Source organism: Ammospiza nelsoni, chromosome 10 (genome assembly GCF_027579445.1).
Source record: "Ammospiza nelsoni isolate bAmmNel1 chromosome 10, bAmmNel1.pri, whole genome shotgun sequence".
In the NCBI taxonomy this organism is placed as follows: domain Eukaryota; kingdom Metazoa; phylum Chordata; class Aves; order Passeriformes; family Passerellidae; genus Ammospiza; species Ammospiza nelsoni.
The window spans coordinates 14,646,064-14,665,232 of NC_080642.1; the positions used below are offsets into that span (position 1 = coordinate 14,646,064).

General features: G+C 40.5%; 1 protein-coding gene across 1 annotated transcript in view; it reads left to right on the forward strand.

Moving 5' to 3' along the window:
- Positions 1–3,077: 3,077 nt before the first annotated feature.
- Positions 3,078–19,169, forward strand: part of ATR (ATR serine/threonine kinase) — a 38,909-nt gene continuing 22,817 nt past the window's right edge. Inside the window, exons 1-21 of the mRNA XM_059479146.1 lie at positions 3,078–3,136; positions 3,789–3,880; positions 4,787–4,930; positions 5,491–6,380; positions 7,345–7,532; positions 8,743–8,937; positions 9,159–9,385; positions 10,108–10,260; positions 10,409–10,601; positions 11,191–11,450; positions 11,849–12,039; positions 12,145–12,245; positions 12,563–12,734; positions 13,390–13,557; positions 14,160–14,354; positions 14,698–14,883; positions 15,341–15,433; positions 16,837–16,967; positions 17,160–17,303; positions 18,150–18,243; positions 18,962–19,087. Coding sequence (XP_059335129.1) covers positions 3,078–3,136; positions 3,789–3,880; positions 4,787–4,930; positions 5,491–6,380; positions 7,345–7,532; positions 8,743–8,937; positions 9,159–9,385; positions 10,108–10,260; positions 10,409–10,601; positions 11,191–11,450; positions 11,849–12,039; positions 12,145–12,245; positions 12,563–12,734; positions 13,390–13,557; positions 14,160–14,354; positions 14,698–14,883; positions 15,341–15,433; positions 16,837–16,967; positions 17,160–17,303; positions 18,150–18,243; positions 18,962–19,087 — 4,002 coding nt within the window. The remainder of the gene's footprint in view (positions 3,137–3,788; positions 3,881–4,786; positions 4,931–5,490; positions 6,381–7,344; positions 7,533–8,742; positions 8,938–9,158; positions 9,386–10,107; positions 10,261–10,408; positions 10,602–11,190; positions 11,451–11,848; positions 12,040–12,144; positions 12,246–12,562; positions 12,735–13,389; positions 13,558–14,159; positions 14,355–14,697; positions 14,884–15,340; positions 15,434–16,836; positions 16,968–17,159; positions 17,304–18,149; positions 18,244–18,961; positions 19,088–19,169) is intronic.

The following is a 19,169-nucleotide window of genomic DNA, read 5'->3' on the forward strand; positions in this document are numbered from 1 at the left end:
CACCTGCACTTACACTCCTTCTGTCTGCCCAAGGAACACACACCTGCACTTACACTCCTTCTGTCTGCCCAAGGAACACACACCTGCACTTACACTCCTTCTGTCTGCCCAAGGAACACACACCTGCACTTACACTCCCTTCATCAGCCTGCAGGACAGCTGAGACTGAATGCAGTTCAGGGAACAGCTCACAGACATCCCCAGAGCACATGAGCCCCCAGAACAGTAATTATGCCTCAGGATTAAACAACAGGGGGAAAAAAAATACAATTAACATGCTCATGTCCTCTCAGACCTGCTGGTCCAATGCAAAGTCACTCAGTGCCTTACAATAAGTACAATGTCCTGCAGAGGCATGTGGTAAATAAATAATGAAAGCCAAGAAAGAGAGAGGCCTGAGTGTGGAAGAATCATGCAACTATATACAGTGAGAGGACTGCTTAAGTAGGGAGAAGAGCAGAAAAAAAATGAAAGATAAAAAAAGTAACAGCAGCTTTGGTAGAAATCTTGGTAGCGCTATATACACTGAATTTGACACTTAGTTGTACCTATCTGCATGAATTTCTTCCCCTGACCCGAGTTCTGCAAGCTGGGCTCTGCTCATCTCAGATTCCTTTCACCAACATGAATCAGCTGCATTGGAGGAGAAAAGTCTCCAGGCACACTATCTTCATTAGCAATAGCCACTCTCTTCAAATGCCTGGTAACTTGTCTGCTCCTCTCCTTGGGGCCAAGAGACAAAAGTGCAACACAATGACATGAGAAAGAAACAAGGAGATGCTTATCCTGTGCTTAAGAAAAGCAAGACATGAAGGCAGGTGTTTCGGGTGCTGCTTCCCTGGAGGGTCTATGAAACACCAGGGTGTGTGAGTGAGACTCCTTACATCTGCACAGCCCAGTGCAGTGCTATGGGCACTCTCATGTGGAGTCTTCCAACACCAAGGCAGCTGGGGAAATATGATGGTATGAAGTCAGTAGATGGGGCTTTGCAACTGGGAAGTAAAATTCTCAGCTGAAAAACGGGGAGCAGAAGATCTCTCTCCTGATTTGTTAGAAGTACTTATTACAAAACAAAAGAAAGCCTGAATTACATGCTCAGTAAATGCTCACAGAAACCGCACAAGAAATTTATGTAGCATTCTACCTGTGACAAATGAAAGTATTTCTGCAATAACCATACTAATATGATTTCACTGTTGACTCAACATTCCCATGCAAAAGCACTTTTTAAAATTAAGCACTTTAAGGGCCACACCTATGTTTTATCACCAAAAACAATCACCCTATGATTCAGTGTACTTAAGCTTATTTTTTAGGATAACAGAGTCTTCCTGAACTTCCTAACATACCAACAGTATCCTGTTCTCTCAGGGATGACACAGGAGTTTACATCAAACTGTCAAGCAGTACAGTTTAAACCTTCCTTAGTGTGACTGTCATTTCAGTCTTGGAAATTTACACTCAGAACATTGTTTTCACAATAATAGATAATTTAAATTGAAATAGTCTAGAAAATTTTGTGTTCAAAACAACACTGATAACAAAACCCAGATTTACTTGTTCTTTCTTAAGCATTAAAGTTCTACTTAACACACCACATATAGCTACATGGTTCCTGCTTTTTCTCTATGAATGGCTCCAGAAGGACTAACATCTTATTAAGGCAGCTGGTAGAAAACATTGCAATATATGCTGAAAAACAAACTAAGACCAAACCCAGTTTCATAAAGTTTCTTAAAGTATTTTAGGTCCTTGCCAAGTTACCAGCCTTTAAAAGGTCAGCAGAATTTCATTGAAATGACAAACATGTATTTTGCAGGACAAAACCAACCATCTCTGAAAGAAATATTAGCAATAGGTTCCCGAGAGCATTCATCTGAAATGGTTCAAGTAATTGAAAGACACGTGGGTTGTTTTACATGCAAGCGACACAGCCCTAGCACAGTGGAAACAGGCATCAGAATTATCCTGCAAGAGGATTTTATTTCAACCCAGAAAGAATGCTAAGCGAAGTTCATAAACAAATAGCCGGAGCTCCTAATGACAAAAACAAAGCTCAGGGTGGAGTGTCCCCTCGCGTACTCTCTCTGCGGTTCGCACCTGCCCATGACCCCCAGTTTTATCCTTTATTCCCCCGAACGCGCGGGACTCGCTGCCCGATTGGGGCCGCACGCTCCCGCTCAGCGCCCACCGCGTCCCTTCGGGGATCCCATCAACGCCTTCCGTACTTAGCACACGTAAACGTTTCGCAAAAGAAACATAACGTAAAGCAACATACGCTCAGAAAGTAACAATAATAACAGAACAGAAAGTCTTACACACGCTGCGCACCGCTACCTGTGCGGAGGAGTGCCGAGCCCGCTCACCTGCCGAACGCGCCCGCCCTCCCTCCCTCTCGCCGCGGCCCCGCTCGCTCCGGACACGGCAGCACCCGAGAGGCGGCCCCGGCAGCCCCCGGCCCCGCTCACTGCCCACCTGCCCGCGGCCCGTCCCGCAGCGCCGGCGCCCCGCCAGTCCCGCCGCCACCTGCTGCCGCGGGGCCGGCCCGGGCGGGCGGGGCGGTGCCGGGGGCGGGCCGGACCGCTCGGGGCCGCTCTCGGCGGGGCTGTCCCACACCTGACTCCCAGGTGCGTCCCGCCTGCGCCCGGACGCGGCGGGCGGAGAGGGAGCTGCACCGGGCGCTCCCTTGGCACCGAAGTTTCCTCCCTACCGCCCCTCCTCGCCCAAGCCACTCTCAATGCTGTGGCGCTTCCTTTCGCCCATCCCCTGGAGCCCCCGTCCGTACTCCACCAGGCGCCTGCTGGGGCCGGGTGGTCCCTCAGTGCTGCTGCCGGACCGGCCGAGGCTCGGTGGGGAGCGCTCGGCCCCTGCTGGGTGTTGCCTGTCCGTGCAGCAGAGCCCCGCTGGGGCGGCGAGGTGTCCGCGGGAGCCATGAGGGACCGACCCGGAGCAGCCGCTCCGTGTACAGGGACGAAGCGGTTAAAGCCGAGCAGCGCCGGGGGAGGAGATTTGGGCCGTGCCGGCCGCCGTCCCGCCGTGCCCGCCCCGCTCCGCGCCGCCCGATTCAAAGCGGCGCCATGGCGGAGCAGGGCCTGGGCATGGCCTCCATGATCCCCGCGCTGCGGGAGCTCGCCGGGTAGGACGGGCCCGGCGGCCGCCGTGCAGGGCGTGTGTGTGCGGGGCTGTGCTGCACTGGGGGAGGCGCGCCCGGCGTGTGCGGCGGGGAAGGGGAGAAGGAGGTGTGCGAGGTGTCCTGCGGCGGGGCCAGGCCGTCACCTCAGCCGGTCCCTTCTCCCGCCGCCTGCCGGGGCCTGGCCCCTCTCTCCCTCCCGGAGGGCGCTGACAGATCCTGACCGGAGCGGCCTGGGGGCCTCAGAGGCCCGGCCTGAGGCTGAGTGTGCTGTGAGCGCTCCCTGAGAGCCCCGTGAGCTGGAATTGCCGCGCTCTGCAGTTTTAATGGCAGCACCAGCACTGGAGCTTTGCACTGCAGTAGGCAGCGAGCGGGTATGGAGGTACAATTGTGTACTGAAATTGTGACCCTACGAGCCTTGAGTGCTGAGCGACAGGCCGGTCACTAAAACAAGAAAATTGAAAAAGAACTCCCTACACCTCCCCCCTCACCCCCCCGCAAAACCTCTACACACCACCAAGAAATCAATTTGGATTTATTTTTCAAGACTTCTAGAAGAAAATCAATGTTTAACATTAAGCTGTTGAGACAGACTTCCAAGTAATTATTTTGTACTTTAAAATTGGTAACATCAAAATATCATTCTTTTTAATTTTAGTGCTAGTCCAGAGGAATACAATGCAGTTGTGCAGAAACCAAGACAAATACTGTGCCAGTTCATTGACAGAATTCTTACAGAGGTAGATGTTGGTAAGCATTACATTCCTATAATCTAAAACTGTCTGCTTTATACTTTTAAGTAATTCCTGTCAAAAATGAAAGTTAAGAACCTCTAAAGAAAGCTTTAGTTGAATACAATACCATTTATAACTTAGTTTTTAATAAAGCCAGTGATGAAGTATTTTCCATTGGGATGTGAAGTTCCCTATGTAAATAAACCATACACACACATCCCCAAGGAAGGAGGGGTGAATGCTGCAGGGTTGTATGGATACAAATGCTCCCAACAGTGAAAAGCAGGAGTGCCATGGAATGTCACTGTTCATGAGTAACACAGCTTGCAATTCTTAATTTTCACATATGTCTCAGAACTGAAATCTTGTCTGAATCTCAGATAGTTTCCTTCTTGTATTAACACTGGATAGGATCCCTGTGGGATCTGGATAAATCTGATAAGATTCAAATACCTGTTTCAATGGAGCAGCATCAGATATGTCCGGCGTTTTGTTAAACCTTCTGCTTTAGTAAGCTGAATTTGCCATTTAAAACCTTTCCTGTTCTGGAGGTTTGAAACAATTCTCAACATTGTTTCTCTAGCAAGACTGTAAACCTCGGGAAATGTTAAGTATTTGCTTTTCTTCACTCAACACACAGATGGATAGAATTTTAACTGAATGCTAATGCATTTGGGATTAATGATATTTAATGAGTAATTTATACTTCATACAGTTTGGAGTCACAAAGAGGGCTTATAATATGCACTCAATTACCTTCATAGATTAAAAAATATACTCACAATAAATAATTTGAAAGGTTTAATACCATATCATAGTATTTTTTATATATGTTTTAAAAATATTCCTCATAAGGTGTGAACAAAATTTTTTAAGTGGTTTATTGCTATGCTGATTTGAATATTGTCTTATTTTTTTAAAGTCGCCTTGGAACTCATTAAGAAATCAGATTCACAGCCAAGTTCTGTGATGTTGCTTGATTTTATTCAACATATCATGAAATCTTCCCCACTTATGTTTGTAAATGTGGATGGAAATCAGGAGGAAGCCAAATGCAGTTGCATTGGTGAGTTTGTTAAAAATGTTATGTTGAAGCTTGGTAGTTTGAGGATTTAAATTTGCAGACAGTGGGATCATCCAAAAGAAGAGAAAGGGGAAAAAGGCAGATATGTAAGTTCATCATTATAAATTTGTGAGTGAATATGATGATAGACTTTGAATATTGTGAATGGATTAACACTTGTGATAATGGAAATTTCTCAGGACAGACTTTGACATTATCCATTACCATTGTATAGATACATTATTATATGGTGTGGATGAGATATGCTTTACCTGTACTCATTGCTTGAGGGTGTTTTTTTAACAGAGGAAAATGTCTGGAAATACCAGTGTAAAATGTGTGTCCTCCATTCCCAACCCCCATATTCTGCCCCCTCTTCTCCTCTTTTTTTAATGGGATTTGCTGAGTAAATGTCCCAGTGAAGACTGTTTACTGAGCCTACAATTGTAGCATTTATCTCAAGGAGTTTAAATTTAGTGGTAAGCAATCTGCTCTTAAGGAGGTCCTCAACTGGAGATTTTAATTTTTATCTTAATAATAAAAATTCTCTTTTATTGTCCTAGAATTTAGTAACTGGATCATAACAAGGCTTCTCCGTATTGCTGCAGCTCCAAACTGCAACACATTGCACAAGAACATTTGTGATGTCATCTGCTCTTTACTTTTTCTGTTTAAAATGAAGAGTGGCTCCATTTTTGAAGCACTAACTGAAGACTTGCTACATCTTTTTCAAGACTTAATTATCTTGCATGAAAGAGATGCACAGAAGCATCTCTGGGGAGATGGGCTGGTCTGGCCAGTGACTGTACAGAGATTTTCCAGCAATATGAGTGACAAAGTGGGATATTTAAGACTGGCCCCATTACAGCTGATGGGTATGCCAAATATAGAATATTTGGAAGTTGTATTAATGTCTATTCTGACAAATATTGCTGCAGATATCTTTTTTGTAAGACAGGATATTATTCTCTGGGGGATAGGCTGCTCCCTGTTAGAATATGGCAGTCCAAAAGTTAAAACTTTGGCAATGAAGTTTATAGTGAAGTTAATTCATTTAGGAGGACCTCCAGAACAGCTGGCCAGTGTTTTCTTCTCAGTCTTTTTTGCAATTCTACAGTCAACACTTGAAATGGATACTGAGGAATCAGAACTCTTTGGAGAACCACTCTTACTGTTGGTGAGGACATTGCTGCCTTTTGAAGCAGATTCTTACAAAACTATTGAACCTGTCTACTTGAATATGCTGCTAGAGAAGCTCTGCTCATGGTTTGAAGGGGATGTGTTTAGGTGCCTTCAGTGTGAAAAGCTGAAAACTGCTTTTTGCCACATGCTGCAGTATTTTCTGGAGTTTGTTCCAGCTGGCTATGAATCTGCCTTACAAATAAGAAAGGCCCGTATCAGTACCATATGTAGAATTTTTGTGAATGTGCTTGGAACTCAGGAAGAACAAAAGGTAGGTTTATTTTAAAAACTGAATTTATTGTGTGAATAGGTCATATACAAAAACCTATACCTATGCAAAGAAGAAAATCTAGGAAATGTAATTTTAAGTTGCATGTTTAGGTTGATACTCCTTTTTTCTCAATTGTGTCACATGTTCGTACAGGTCAGGGTTCTTAAACCTGTTGGATGTAGCTGGACTCCTGTTTTTCACATTATTAAACTGTCCATAAGCTATGCAGGCACAACTGTCTGTCCATAACCATAATCATAATATGAGATGGAAGTAAGGCCCAGAGTGCACTCATATGAGGGCAGCTTTGCAAGTAATGTGCAGCAGTTTGAGATGCTCTTACTTTCCAACCATTTGCTCTTAGTCATGCTTGTTAGGGACAGGTAGAAAAGCTTAAATTAAAATAGAGTCAATGGTTTAGGTTGGCAGGGACCTTTAAAGGCCATCTAGTCCAACTCCCTGCAATAAGCTTCAACTGGAGGAGGGTTCAGAGCCCCACCCAGCCTGACCTTGAGCGTTTCCAGGGATGGGACATCCACCACCTCTCCAGACAGCGTGTGTCAGTGTGTCACCACCCTCCTAATAAAAAACTTCTTCCTGACAGTCAACCTAAATAAACCCTGTTTTAGTTAAGAAGCATAACAAGGTTGTTGATATGCTGAGTGCCTCTGTTCCATCCTGCCTGTTTGTTAAACTTTGTGTGTCTGTGTCATGGCTTTGGTAGCAAGGTATTATGGCAGGAACTGGAAACCAGCTGAATAAGCTGCATCCTGTCTGGTAGCACAACAGGAAACTGCGTTGCTCATAAGAGCTTTCATCTTGTAATTCAGTTTTTTAAAATGAAAGGTTTTAGGAATTTTTTTACCACAATATTTTGCAATTTAATATTTTAAGTCAGAAGCAATAATACCACAACTTAAGGCAGAGCATACATCATGGTACCTCTGTTGTTTGTCCATCCCAGTATCTGGTGAGTCCACTTTATACAGCATTAAAAACACAAACAGAAGAAATCTTTGAGGAGATCCAGCAGAACCAGCTGGAGAGCTCAGATACTGATGGGTGGAGCAGCAGCAGTGACGAAGTTCCAGAGAAAAGACGGCGACTGAGCCTACCCACAAAACATCCAAAGAAATCTCCTGCACCTTTAATGTATGGCACTTAGTAACTGCTTTTATAGTCATTTGCATATTGAATAATAATGACAACTTCTTGAGGCAGTTTCTTCTTAACAGATTGAAAGAGCTTCTGGGGAAAAAAATCTAAATTATATTTTGAGGGATCAAAATCTACTGGTGATTTTCAAGCCAAACTTTATTAAAGAGGCTGTTTTGAATGGGTTCAATGAAAATGATTTTCATTTTTTCACACTGAAAACAAAGCTGAGAGCATACATAGTGTGACAGGATTGTGTGTGGCTGTGGTCTTACACTGGATGTACTTAAAGCAGGTCTAGTTAAGTCAAGTTGTGCTCAGATGAACAAAACAAATTCTCTCAGCCTCTGCTTGTGCTGTGCTCCCTGATTATCTTGGACTTGTGCCAGCAGTTGACCTTTTTCTTGTCTTTGGGCACTCAGAATTGGCTTGGGCATGCTGCGCTCCAGGTGTGGGCTTGTGATCAGCCTTCACTCTTTGTGTACAGCCCAGGGTGTAGTTGACTTTCTCTAAAACAAGGTCACAGTGCTCTAATATTCCACTTTTCCACAAGCCTGCTGGGTCATTTTCTCCAAAGCTGCTCGTTAATTAGCCAGCTCTCAGTCTGTTCTATTGCATCAGGGGTTTTTTGCCAGTTGCAGGACGTTTCATACAGACCTTCACAAAGTTCTTGTCGGCCTAACTTTGTAGACAGTTGAAGTTGTGTGAAGAAGCAGCCACTTTTCTCCACAGAGCTGCCTGTCTCCTTGTAGGAGGGAATCAAGTGCACGATTTGCCTGTCATAAATATATGCTGGCTGTTTCCAGTCACCTTCTTGTCCCTTATGCAGGTAGAAATGGGTTCAAGGAAAACTTTTTTCATGATCTTCCTAGGGAGTGAGATTAGGCTGGCAGGCCTATAGTTCCTTGGATTCTCTTTTTTTGCCTTTCTCAATGATGGGTGTAACATTTGCCATTTTATGGTTGCCAAGACCTTCCAAGGACTGTAGAGTTACATGTTTATAGCCTTTCAGATAAGTCTGATATGAGTCATACTAAAATTCAGAGTTAGAATCTTTTCCTTCCTAAAAACACACTTAAGCTAAAGCTTCATTTGGTATTTTCCCAATCCTATGTAAAATATGGATTAGCTCTGGTTTTGCTATGATTATTTATCTTTTCTGAAATAAAGTGTGTGTTGGAAAATAATTAATATGGTCAAATTACAGACTTAGCCCTGTAAACATGAAACTGAGGAGTGCTCTGTGGAATTCCATCACTAAGAAAGCAGCCTCCTTAATATCTGTCCTTGAGGAAGAAGTTCTGCCAGGGGATGTTGTCCAGCCTGTGGAAGGGATCGCTGTGGTTCTGCGATTGGCTGCTCTGTGCATCGTTCACTGCTCTCCCCCAGCAGATTTCATCAGGTAAAAGTACCAAGGGGAAACTGTGGGACCAACAGTTTGTGTAACTCTCGTTACAATTTGTGTAATTTAATGCTTGCCTGTATGTCAGGATCAATATTGGATGGGTCTCTACATTTTGAAGAAGTACATTTCCCATTTCCATACTAAGTTGGCTTACAAGCAGTTAATATTCAATATTGTTTGTTGCATTTGTTGCATTGATGTGATTTCTGCTTTAACAGTAAAGAGCATGGAGTGTCTCATCCATGTAACTCTGATACGTGTAAGAATACTCCAAGCTCCTCAGATTCAATGGTGAATGTACAGTTCAAGTGGATTTCCTCTGATTTTACCACAAGAGTAGTGAAAGTCTGCAGAAACCTGTTAGAGGCTGCTACACAGATTGTTAATCTAGAACAAGTGATTGACAGAATAGTTAAAATCTTCGATGCTTTGCTATATGCTCAAGGTAAGAAACCCTTTAAGATTGTCTTGTATTTTGTAAATTAGGAATGCTGATGTTACTAATCTTGTGCTAGTATTCCAACTCTTTTACAAAAAAGGTTAAGTAAAAAAAAAAATCATTATTTTCTGTTTAGAGACCTTCATTTGCGTTGCTTTATGAACATCGTTTACTTCTCTTTGGCTGTACTTGTATTGATTTTTATCTGATGAAGAGAGTACATGGGGATAGTGAAAATACATAAAAAAGGAAAAAACTTCAGCAGTTTTCTTTTAAAGGCACACAGAGGCAGCATAATTTGCTGTCAGTTTTCCACTCAACAATTTCAAAGCCTGTGACCAGCTTCAGCAAACATGGCATGTGTGGTACCAAAAATATTGAGTACTTCCAGGTTTTTTAAAAGTAACTGCTAGGATGGAGGATAGACTCAGTTACCAAGACTAAAATGTTATTGTGAGTTCAGCTTACCAGACACCCTGTAGTCCATCTGAAAATCTTTGCACAAATCCAGAGATACCAAAGTTATATTAATTCTGCTGCTCGTGTGTTACATTCTGTCATCTGTTTAATGAGATTTTTAGGTTCCATGCCTAAAAAGTATGATAACATGGGGGAACAGTGATACTAATCTTTGTTGATAGAAAGAGTAATATTTTGTAACAAATTAAGAACATAAAATGTTTTATAAATGTTTTTTAAATGTTTGTTTTGCTGCTTCTTTCCCCTAGTGAAAATTCCACTGAGTGATCAGATTCTTGATGACTTATGTGGATTGCTGTCTCTGCCCTGGATTTACAGCCATCCTGATGATTCTTCTTTTAAGCCATCTATATGGGGGTTTGGTCCTCTAGTTTTGAGTCAAAAAACTGCACAGAGTTTCTGTAAGTATGTTAAAGTATATAAAGCCTAGTTCCACTTTGGAATGATTATTATTCTAAAGTAAAATTATTTTATTTGCCTTCTTATGATGAGTGATGGTATTAGAAATTTAGGTCAGGTAACTCTTTGCTTTCTTTTTTTTCTCTTTAGCACCCCAAACTCAGTCACACTGTGTGTTCCTTCTGACTGTCTTCCCAAAAAACATTCATCTGGACTGGAGAAAATCAGTTTATCACTGGGCATTACAAAGTCACCATGAAATAATTCGGGCTACTTGTGTTAAAGGATTCTCTCTCCTGCTTCAACCTGTGCAGTCCTGCAGCGTGATTCCCAGAGCTCTTTTGTATGTATTAATGCAGCTTTTCTGTCTTTGTGCAAGAAGAAAAATGGGCATATAATAAATGGAGCATAAGCACAAAAAGAAATGTTCATTTCAAATGAAATTCATTAGATCTTAGTTTCAGAAATCATGAGATATTAACAGGATAAGTGCACATGATGATGTCTGTGTGACAAAACAGTGCTCACTTAGTATGTCAGTATGCAAGTTCCTTTGCTAGCTGAAGACCCTCATTTAGGAGGGGAAGGGAGATATTTTTGTCAGTAAAATCCATTTTGTGTTTGTCCATATGTCTCTTCAAATCTTTGCAGCTTCTCTGCCCTTTTTATAGATGTCTTGGTGTCTTCTGTCCTTTTGTGTTAGTCTTCAGTTTCTTCTTTAGAGCATGCCAGCCTCACCATGCCCAGTGCTGCTGCAAACATTTAACAGAACGTGAGGGTGATCTGAAAAGGACAGAGATGATTTAGTGAGACAGATCCTTAAGCTGTCCCGATAGTACTGCCAGTGTAGTTAGAGAACTCAGACAATGTAGAAAAACAAACTTCTAGGTAAAGGACCTATTAAAACAATTTCATTTTTGTTTCCATTTCAGAAATCAAATCAGAGATGAGTCTGAGCTAGTCAAGGAGGCCTGTGCTGCTATAGTTGGGAAGTTATCTTGTTGTCTTTCTGGTCCATTCCATGTACAACCTTCCTTAGCAGACTCTGCTGTTAAGGATGTTACTCATGATATTTTGTGTAGCAGCCTTACTGTGACTTCTGCTCATGGAAAAACCTCTTCTGTGCAAGCCTGTGTTTTCAAGCCCTTTTTCATTCTACTTGAGAGCAAAGCACCCAGTTCAGTAAAGCTAGGTATGTGGCTTTACCTTTAGTAACATTTTACACTTCCATCTGAGGTACTAAGTCATTATATCTGTACCTTTCTCCATTCCTTTTATTCTGTGTTGGGTTTTTAATAGTTCTATTGATGATTGAAGTGTTGTGTTTCAATTGATATCACTGCTGATATTTAATGTTGCCAGTGATGTTCTTTTTAAGCTGCCTTGGCTTAAATTTGGTCTATGGCTATATCTAAAAGTGTAATACATGATAAAATCTGAATTTTAAATCTCTTCTCTGATTTCACAGTATTTATTCTTTTGGTTAAAAGTTAAGTGTGCTTTATGGTTTGTTTGCCTCACTTTTTTGTGCACTTCAGTAGATTTTGAAAAACTATTAAAAGCATGTTTTTCTTCCCTCCTCCAATCCAGCATTTATAGAAAACATACCTCATCTTTGCAAACACCTGGATTTTAATACTGATGAGTCCAGTGTGAAGACTCTTGTTGGGTCTTTATTAAATCTAATGGAAGATCCAGACAAAGATGTAAGAGTGGCTTTCAGTAACTGTATAAAGAACATACTAGAATCCTTAGACTCTGAAGAAGGATTCATAAAAGAGGTGAATTCATGTTTATTTTTGGGTTTTGTTCCTAACTTACTATGCGTTTTGTTTCACTAGTGTCAAACACTAACATTTATGTGCTTTTGTTCTCCCGTGTGTCAGCTGTTTGTTTCAAGGATGAAAGAAGCCTACACAAATGCCAAAATGTCACGAAATAATGAGCTTAAAGACACCTTGATTCTCACAACAGGAGATATTGGAAGGTATTTTGATAGTATCTTGAAAATTGCCAAGTTGTGTCAGTTTGTGATACAAAGTGCCCTTTCTTTAAGTGTAAGATTACTTATTTTGAAGTCACTCTTTTCCCAGTCCATTGCAACTGTACAGAGCTGTTGATTCCTGTGGAACATTCCTCATTTTCTCATTTTCTTCTGCCCTGTCACAGGAACTACAGCTAAGCCATGCAGACACAAGCATGACTCATTTTGCACGATGGCAATTGCATGTTCTTAAGTCATTTTATTAATGCAACAATTCAGGTTTTGCTTTTTAATCCTTTTTCTTCTGCTTACTTTGTAAGGGCATCCAAAGGAGAATTGGTGCCATTTGCCCTCCTGCATTTGCTGCACTGTTTGTTGTCCAAGTCGCCTTCGGTGGCCGGAGCAGCGTACACAGAGATCCGGGCCCTGGCAGCAGCCAAGGCCATAAAGCTGCAGGCTTTCTTCAGTCAGTACAAGAAGCCAATCTGTCAGGTAAAAAGAGTAGGTGGTTTAGAAAGTGCATGTCTTTGGGTTCTTTGTATATATTTTGAAAATGGAATTCAAGGTCAAAATTGCAGTATTTCTCAAGATGAAATTTCATAGGACAAGAAAGAAATGATTTTAAGGAAAAGGCCCTACCAACATTCAGGAAGGAATGGGAAATCTTTGATTTTGTTGTGATCTCCCCTCAATAGTGTTGCTTCTCTGGTTTATTCCCTAGATGCTTCATTCTGAAACAGAGGCTCTTGCATTCTGTAGTACTATTGCTGCAAGACACTGTGGTTTAAAATTGGAATTGAAGTCAGCATTGCACAGGCATAATTCTGTGCCATGATTGATTTAGGGTTTTTGTTCTATCCATTATCTAACGACAACAAGTTCTGTTTAAAAAGAAAATTGTCAAAGCAGACTTTTCTAACTTTGAATATTTTTTAGTAATGCAATATTTGAATCCAGAGTTGCAAAACTGAATGTAATTAATAAGTGGATTACAATCCAGTTCTGTTGCAATGTCATAATCATAGATCTATGTGCAATAAATGAGAGGGAAAAATTATGCATGGAAAGACCAGTGAAACTTTTGTGTTTAGTTTTAGGGAGTGAACAAGGGGCAAATAATACTAAATACCTCTTTCTTCATGCTTAGTTTCTAGTGGAATCCCTGCACTCCAGCCAGATGGTGGTGTTGAGTGCTCCATGCCAGGGCAATGAGCTGCAGAAAGAAACAGCTGCTCACCAGAGAGAAATGGCTCTGGACATGTTATCTGAGATTGCCAGTGTATTTGATTTTCCAGATCTAAATCGCTTTCTCTCAGTAAGTTGGTCATTCCTTTTGATCTTTTGTGCTTGTGCTTGTGAAGTTCAATTTTAATCCACACTTTCTCTTGGGAATGCTGCAAGTGAGACAGCACATGCAGAAGAACAGTTTTATCGGGGGGTTAGAGGGATGAATACAGTGCCAATTCAAGTATGGTGGATAAGGAGCTAAAGTTTAAAATGCTCATTAAGCATATTAATGATTTAGTGCACTTGGAGGCATCCTTTGTAAGGTGTGATTTTTGCATGGTGTCAGCTTTCTTATTTAAAAAGATGAAAACTACCTTTTTTACTTCTTTTGGGGTTTTTTAAGATTCTTTTGTGGAGAATCTAGATTGACACAAAAAATGCTAGCCCAATTTTTGTTTACAAGTTTCTTAGTATGGATTATATGAAGCAGCTCCTGAAGTAATTAGTTCTATCTGCATTTTTGCTAGGTATATGCATTTTATGAAAGTTTCTCTCTGTTCATACCTGTGGTGATAATTATGACCAGACACATGTTGTGGTACTGACTCAAATGGAACTTAACCTAACCCTGGGGTTGTGGAGGGTTTGTTTGTTTGGTTCTTACATTAACTGTAGTTCTTCATTTACCAGCGGACCCTGCAAGTTTTGCTTCCTGACCTTGCAGCCAAGGCCAGTCCTGCAGCCTCCACACTTATCAGAACCATAGCAAAGCAATTGAATGTGAACAGAAGAGAGATTTTAATCAATAACTTCAAATACATCTTCTCTCATTTGGTCTGTTCCTGCACTAAGGATGAGCTGGAGCGGGCACTGCACTACCTCAAGGTAAATTGGCATTTGCTCTGCTACACCTGCAGATTAGGAGCAACAGCTGATGCATAGTGAGCTTTCTGCTGTATTTAAATTAAGGTATTGCAAAGCAGAGGTTGGGAAATTGCATATGCAGAAATTTTGTTTTTATTGTTTATAATCACTTCCATTAGCTCTGAGGAATGTTTCTAAGATATTTTATGAATTTAGCAAATTCTAAAAGCTTGGTTTGTCTAACATTGAGCTGTTTGAAAGCTTTGACTTCTATAACAAACCAACCAGCCCACTGGCTCCTGTCTCTCAGTGCTGTAATTACATTGTGATGAAATGAAATGATATTTCTTTGTGTTGAGTGCAGAATGAGACTGAGATAGAGCTGGGCAGCTTGCTGAGGCAGGACTACCAGGGCCTGCACAACGAGTTGCTGCTGCGGATCGGGGAGCACTACCAGCAAGTCTTCAATGGTCTGTCCATACTGGCTTCATTTGCCTCCCAGGATGATCCCTATCAGGGACCTAGGGAAATAACCTCACCAGAACAAATGGTAAGGACATCAGAATATTCATGCTCAGTTTTTTCAGTAATTTCTTTTTGGCCATTGTGAGAGTGTGGACAATTTGCCATTCTCTAAACAGCACTTACTTCAGGGGAAAAGTGGAAGAAAGGCTGAGATTTCCTATGAAGTGTTTTTGTAACAGAGAGATTCATACCAAGTATGCATAAAACCAAATCAAAACAAAAAGTGCCTGAACAAACCAACAACACACATGTAAATCCTAACATCTTACAAAATAGCAAGACCCACAGCCTAATTGGGATGTCTGTCAATAACACTGGTATTTCTTAAGTAGCTACGTAGTTGGGATTCTTCTCATATGTATTTCAGAATTTGCGTTTCATACCTGCATTTTAATTTCTTAGGCTTTGAAATGTGTTAATTGTTTGGGGTTTTAACTTATTGTAATTATTTGGGGTTTTAACTTTATTTTTCCTCTCCATAGGCTGATTATCTGCAACCTAAATTGCTTGGTATCTTGGCTTTTTTTAACATGCAGTTACTGAGTTCCAGTGTTGGCATTGAGGATAAAAAAATGGTGTGTAAACTTAATTCTGAATATTAAAACAAAAATAAGCAAGCACTGTTATAATATTCCAGATTTACTTGTGTGATCATGCAACTGTCAAGGGAGTCTCAAAGATACTAGGGTCCCAAAATGATTCCTTAAAACTGGTGGTCTCACTGAGGGTAGGACTTCTGTGTAAGCTTAAAAGTTCTTGATTTCTTTAATGTTCGGGTAGATAATGATCAGATAATAATGGCAGGGACATATTTCAGTCAGACATGGTGTATGCAAGGATCAATCAACCAGGAATTGTGGGGAGAAATCCAAGTGTATTATTTTTAGTGTGTGAAACAAACACCAGTGGGAGGATGAGGGAATGTGGGAGAAACTGGAATTACTGCATGGGGTTATATAAGGACACCAAAGGGTAAAGTAAAAAGATGGAAATCCAAGAGATTAGTTTTGGTTCCCACAGAACAGCTCCTTTAAGCTTTTCAGTAGAGTGCATTTAGAGAAATTAGAGCTCACAGCTTGAGACAAAGTGAAAATTCTACTGAAGCAGTGCTTCCAACCACAAGACTGGCCTTTTAGCCTCTTCACAGAGTGACTGTAGATGATTTCTACAGGAAGTTTTCAATGCTAGAATGTACATAACCTTTGCTTTGACAGACTGCATTTTCTCTGGTGTTTTTTTGATTTTCAGATATTCATGTTAAAATGTTCTCATTTTCATAGCCCCTTTTCTGCATGCTTTCTGAATTTCCTAATTTGTACAGCACTTCTTTTGCTGTACCTGCTATTGTTTCTATCTTCTGTTTTTGTTCTTGGTGAGTTTCCCCTTGCATGACCTTTTCTCAAGCTCAGGTTTATTCTGTGTTACTGATCTGCCATGCTGGACATTTTACTACCTTGTTTGGTGTAGTGTTACAGTGACTGAAATATCTCCTGCATCTCAGTATTTCTCTTCTGTCTTTCATTGACAACTGAGCTATTACCTGTTCCCTGATGCTTGCCAGTCACTTCTGTGAGCAGTTGTATGTCAACTCTGTTGGGGTTTTCTTGGTTTGATTTTTCTTTTAAATGCAAATTTGTTTATTTCCTCTGTATTTCCTAAGGCTTCTCTTTTCAGCTTGGGATATATAGCTAATCATGTCTTATAATAGACATCTGTTATCATTAACTCCTTGGTGTCTGCAGTTCTTCCCTCATGATCTGTCAACAGCCTAGATAATGCAGGGTTTTGTTACAATCTTGTCATTAGAGATTCATCCCCTTTTTTTTCTAAACCCAAGTTCTTTATTAAAACATCAAACTAATTTTGATATCTTAGAGTATGATTTCTTAAGCAAGGCTAGCCTGATTTTAATAGAAAATATAACTCCTACATGTTTTCCTGAGTATCTAATACATTAAAATGATTTTCATCTGTCTAGGCTTTAAACAGCCTGAGGTCTTTAATGACACTCATGGGTCCCAAGCACATCAGTTCTGTCAGAGTGAAGATGATGACCACGCTGAGAACAGCTCTGAGATACAAGGATGACTTCCCAGAACTGTGCTGCAGGTGAGCTGATGGTGTACCCAAACAGTGACATCCCTGCTATTTCTGTCCTTTGATGCACTGTGTTGTTTTGTTCTGGACAGGAATCTAAACCACAGTGCTGAAATAGCTTAAAGTGCTTCTCACGACTCACCTGAAATATTTCCTGCAGAGGAGAATCATTGATTATATTTTTTGTTGCCTTTTCTTGTTTAGAGCCTGGGATTGCTTTGTTCGAAGTCTGGACCATTCCTACCTTGGCTCCTTGCTCAGCCAGGTGATAGTGGTGCTATTGCCCCTCATACATATCCAACCCAAGGAAACCACAGCAATATTCCACTTCCTCATAGTGGAGAACAGGTACTGCACAAGATATTTTCAGTTAGATGGTTTAAATCCTGCAACAGGAATGGGGATAACCCTAAATTAAAGTCATCCAGCACTGAGACCAGAAAACATATTTTTCTACTAAATAGTTGCTGTTCTATAAAATTGCCCCTTCTCTAAATTGTGTTGAGGTCTTGAAATGTAACAAGCCTCATCTGAAAAGGGGTTTTTATATTGTCCTTATAAATATATATGATGCTGTGGCCAAGTTACAGCCCATTCAGACACTGAAGCCTGCCAGGTGTTCTTCAGTGTGTTTATTGTGCTGATATGGAAAATTACTTCCCTCTGCAGAATAATGATGATTGCTAACATTTGCTCTAAGCTAAAGAGAAGTGTACAGAATTGGAAATGGGGAGGAAATTAGTTCTTTGTTTTCTTCAATAATTAGATGTATAATTATAAAGTGCACAGATTATTATGTTGAGTAAAGTTTCATACATTCCATTCAAATGGTCAGACCAACTGAAAATAAAATCAAAGTTTAATACAAAATACTTTCATTCTCATGCTTAACCTTTTTGAAGATAAGGTTGAGTCATAATTCTTTTTCATCTTACATTTTGTAACATAAAAGGGTATTTTAGGAATGTTGCTACTTAATAGCTTGATTACTTTTGATGGGTTTTCATTTTTCTTGCATTGTATCATATCAACAGTTTTCACAATAAAAGGTAGCAATATGAATAATAAGGCTCTTGTACAAGGCCATAGTAGCAATATTGAAAGAGATTTCTTCATTGCTTTATTTGGATGGGGGTTTTTGGATTCAACTAATGTTTGCTGTATTCTTTGCAATATTTTTTTAATAACTATTAGGGATGCAGTACGAGACTTTCTACATGAAATATATTTTCTACCTGACCTTCCTGAACTAAAAGAAGTTCAGGTTGTCCTTCAGGAATACAGAAAGGTACAGCTTCTTTTATTTATTTGCTTGGCTTTACTGCATGAAATGAATTCATGGCAACTGAGGAAAACATGTGAAATATATTTATCTGCCTGTGATACACAAAATTGGTTTTATGTATCACAGGCATAGTTTGAAGCATGTTCTGATTCTGGTTAAGGAATATGTTCAACATTCCTGTTTCTGTAGCGTCTCCTGAACCCAGACTTTTCTTCTCTTTTGTGACAGATTTTAGAATGATAAGTCAACAGTTTTAGCTTTGGCCATGTTATCTTTACAGGGAGCAAAGCTTGTCTCTTCTTAGGAGTACTCTGTGGTCCATTTCATTTGCTTGTCCTCAGAATGATTAGGAAATAGATGGGAAGTAGCAATTATTTTTGGGAGTGATGCAACAAAAGTAGAAATAATTTAATTTTAGACAGACTTTAAGCAAAGCATTTTCTTATGATTTTATACTTTTATTTACACCATCATTATATTCACCCAAAAGTAAAATATAGCAGCTTTTTGACTAAAACATTTTTAGAAATGGGCAAGAAGACAACGGTATATAGATATAGGTGAGAATGTAAGCAAAAAGGCAGTTGTTTCCATGTATTCTTGCTTGTGTTCTCGGAGATGCTGTTCAGCCATATTCCTGTTATACTTTCAGTCATATTCCTGTTATACTTTCAGTCATATTCCTGTTATAGTTAACTTGAACTTCTTATATCCTGCTCAGGAATCCTCCAAAAGCACAGACCTGCAGACAGCCCTGCAGCTGTCCATGAGAGCTATTCAGCATGAGAATGTGGATGTTCGGATTCATGCACTTACCAGCCTGAAAGAAACACTGTATAGAAACCAGGTATAGAAAACCTCCTTCAGCAGAACTAAAAATAAATCACATTAGCATCTGGACCAAAAGTCTAGAACTCCTAGTTGTGTTC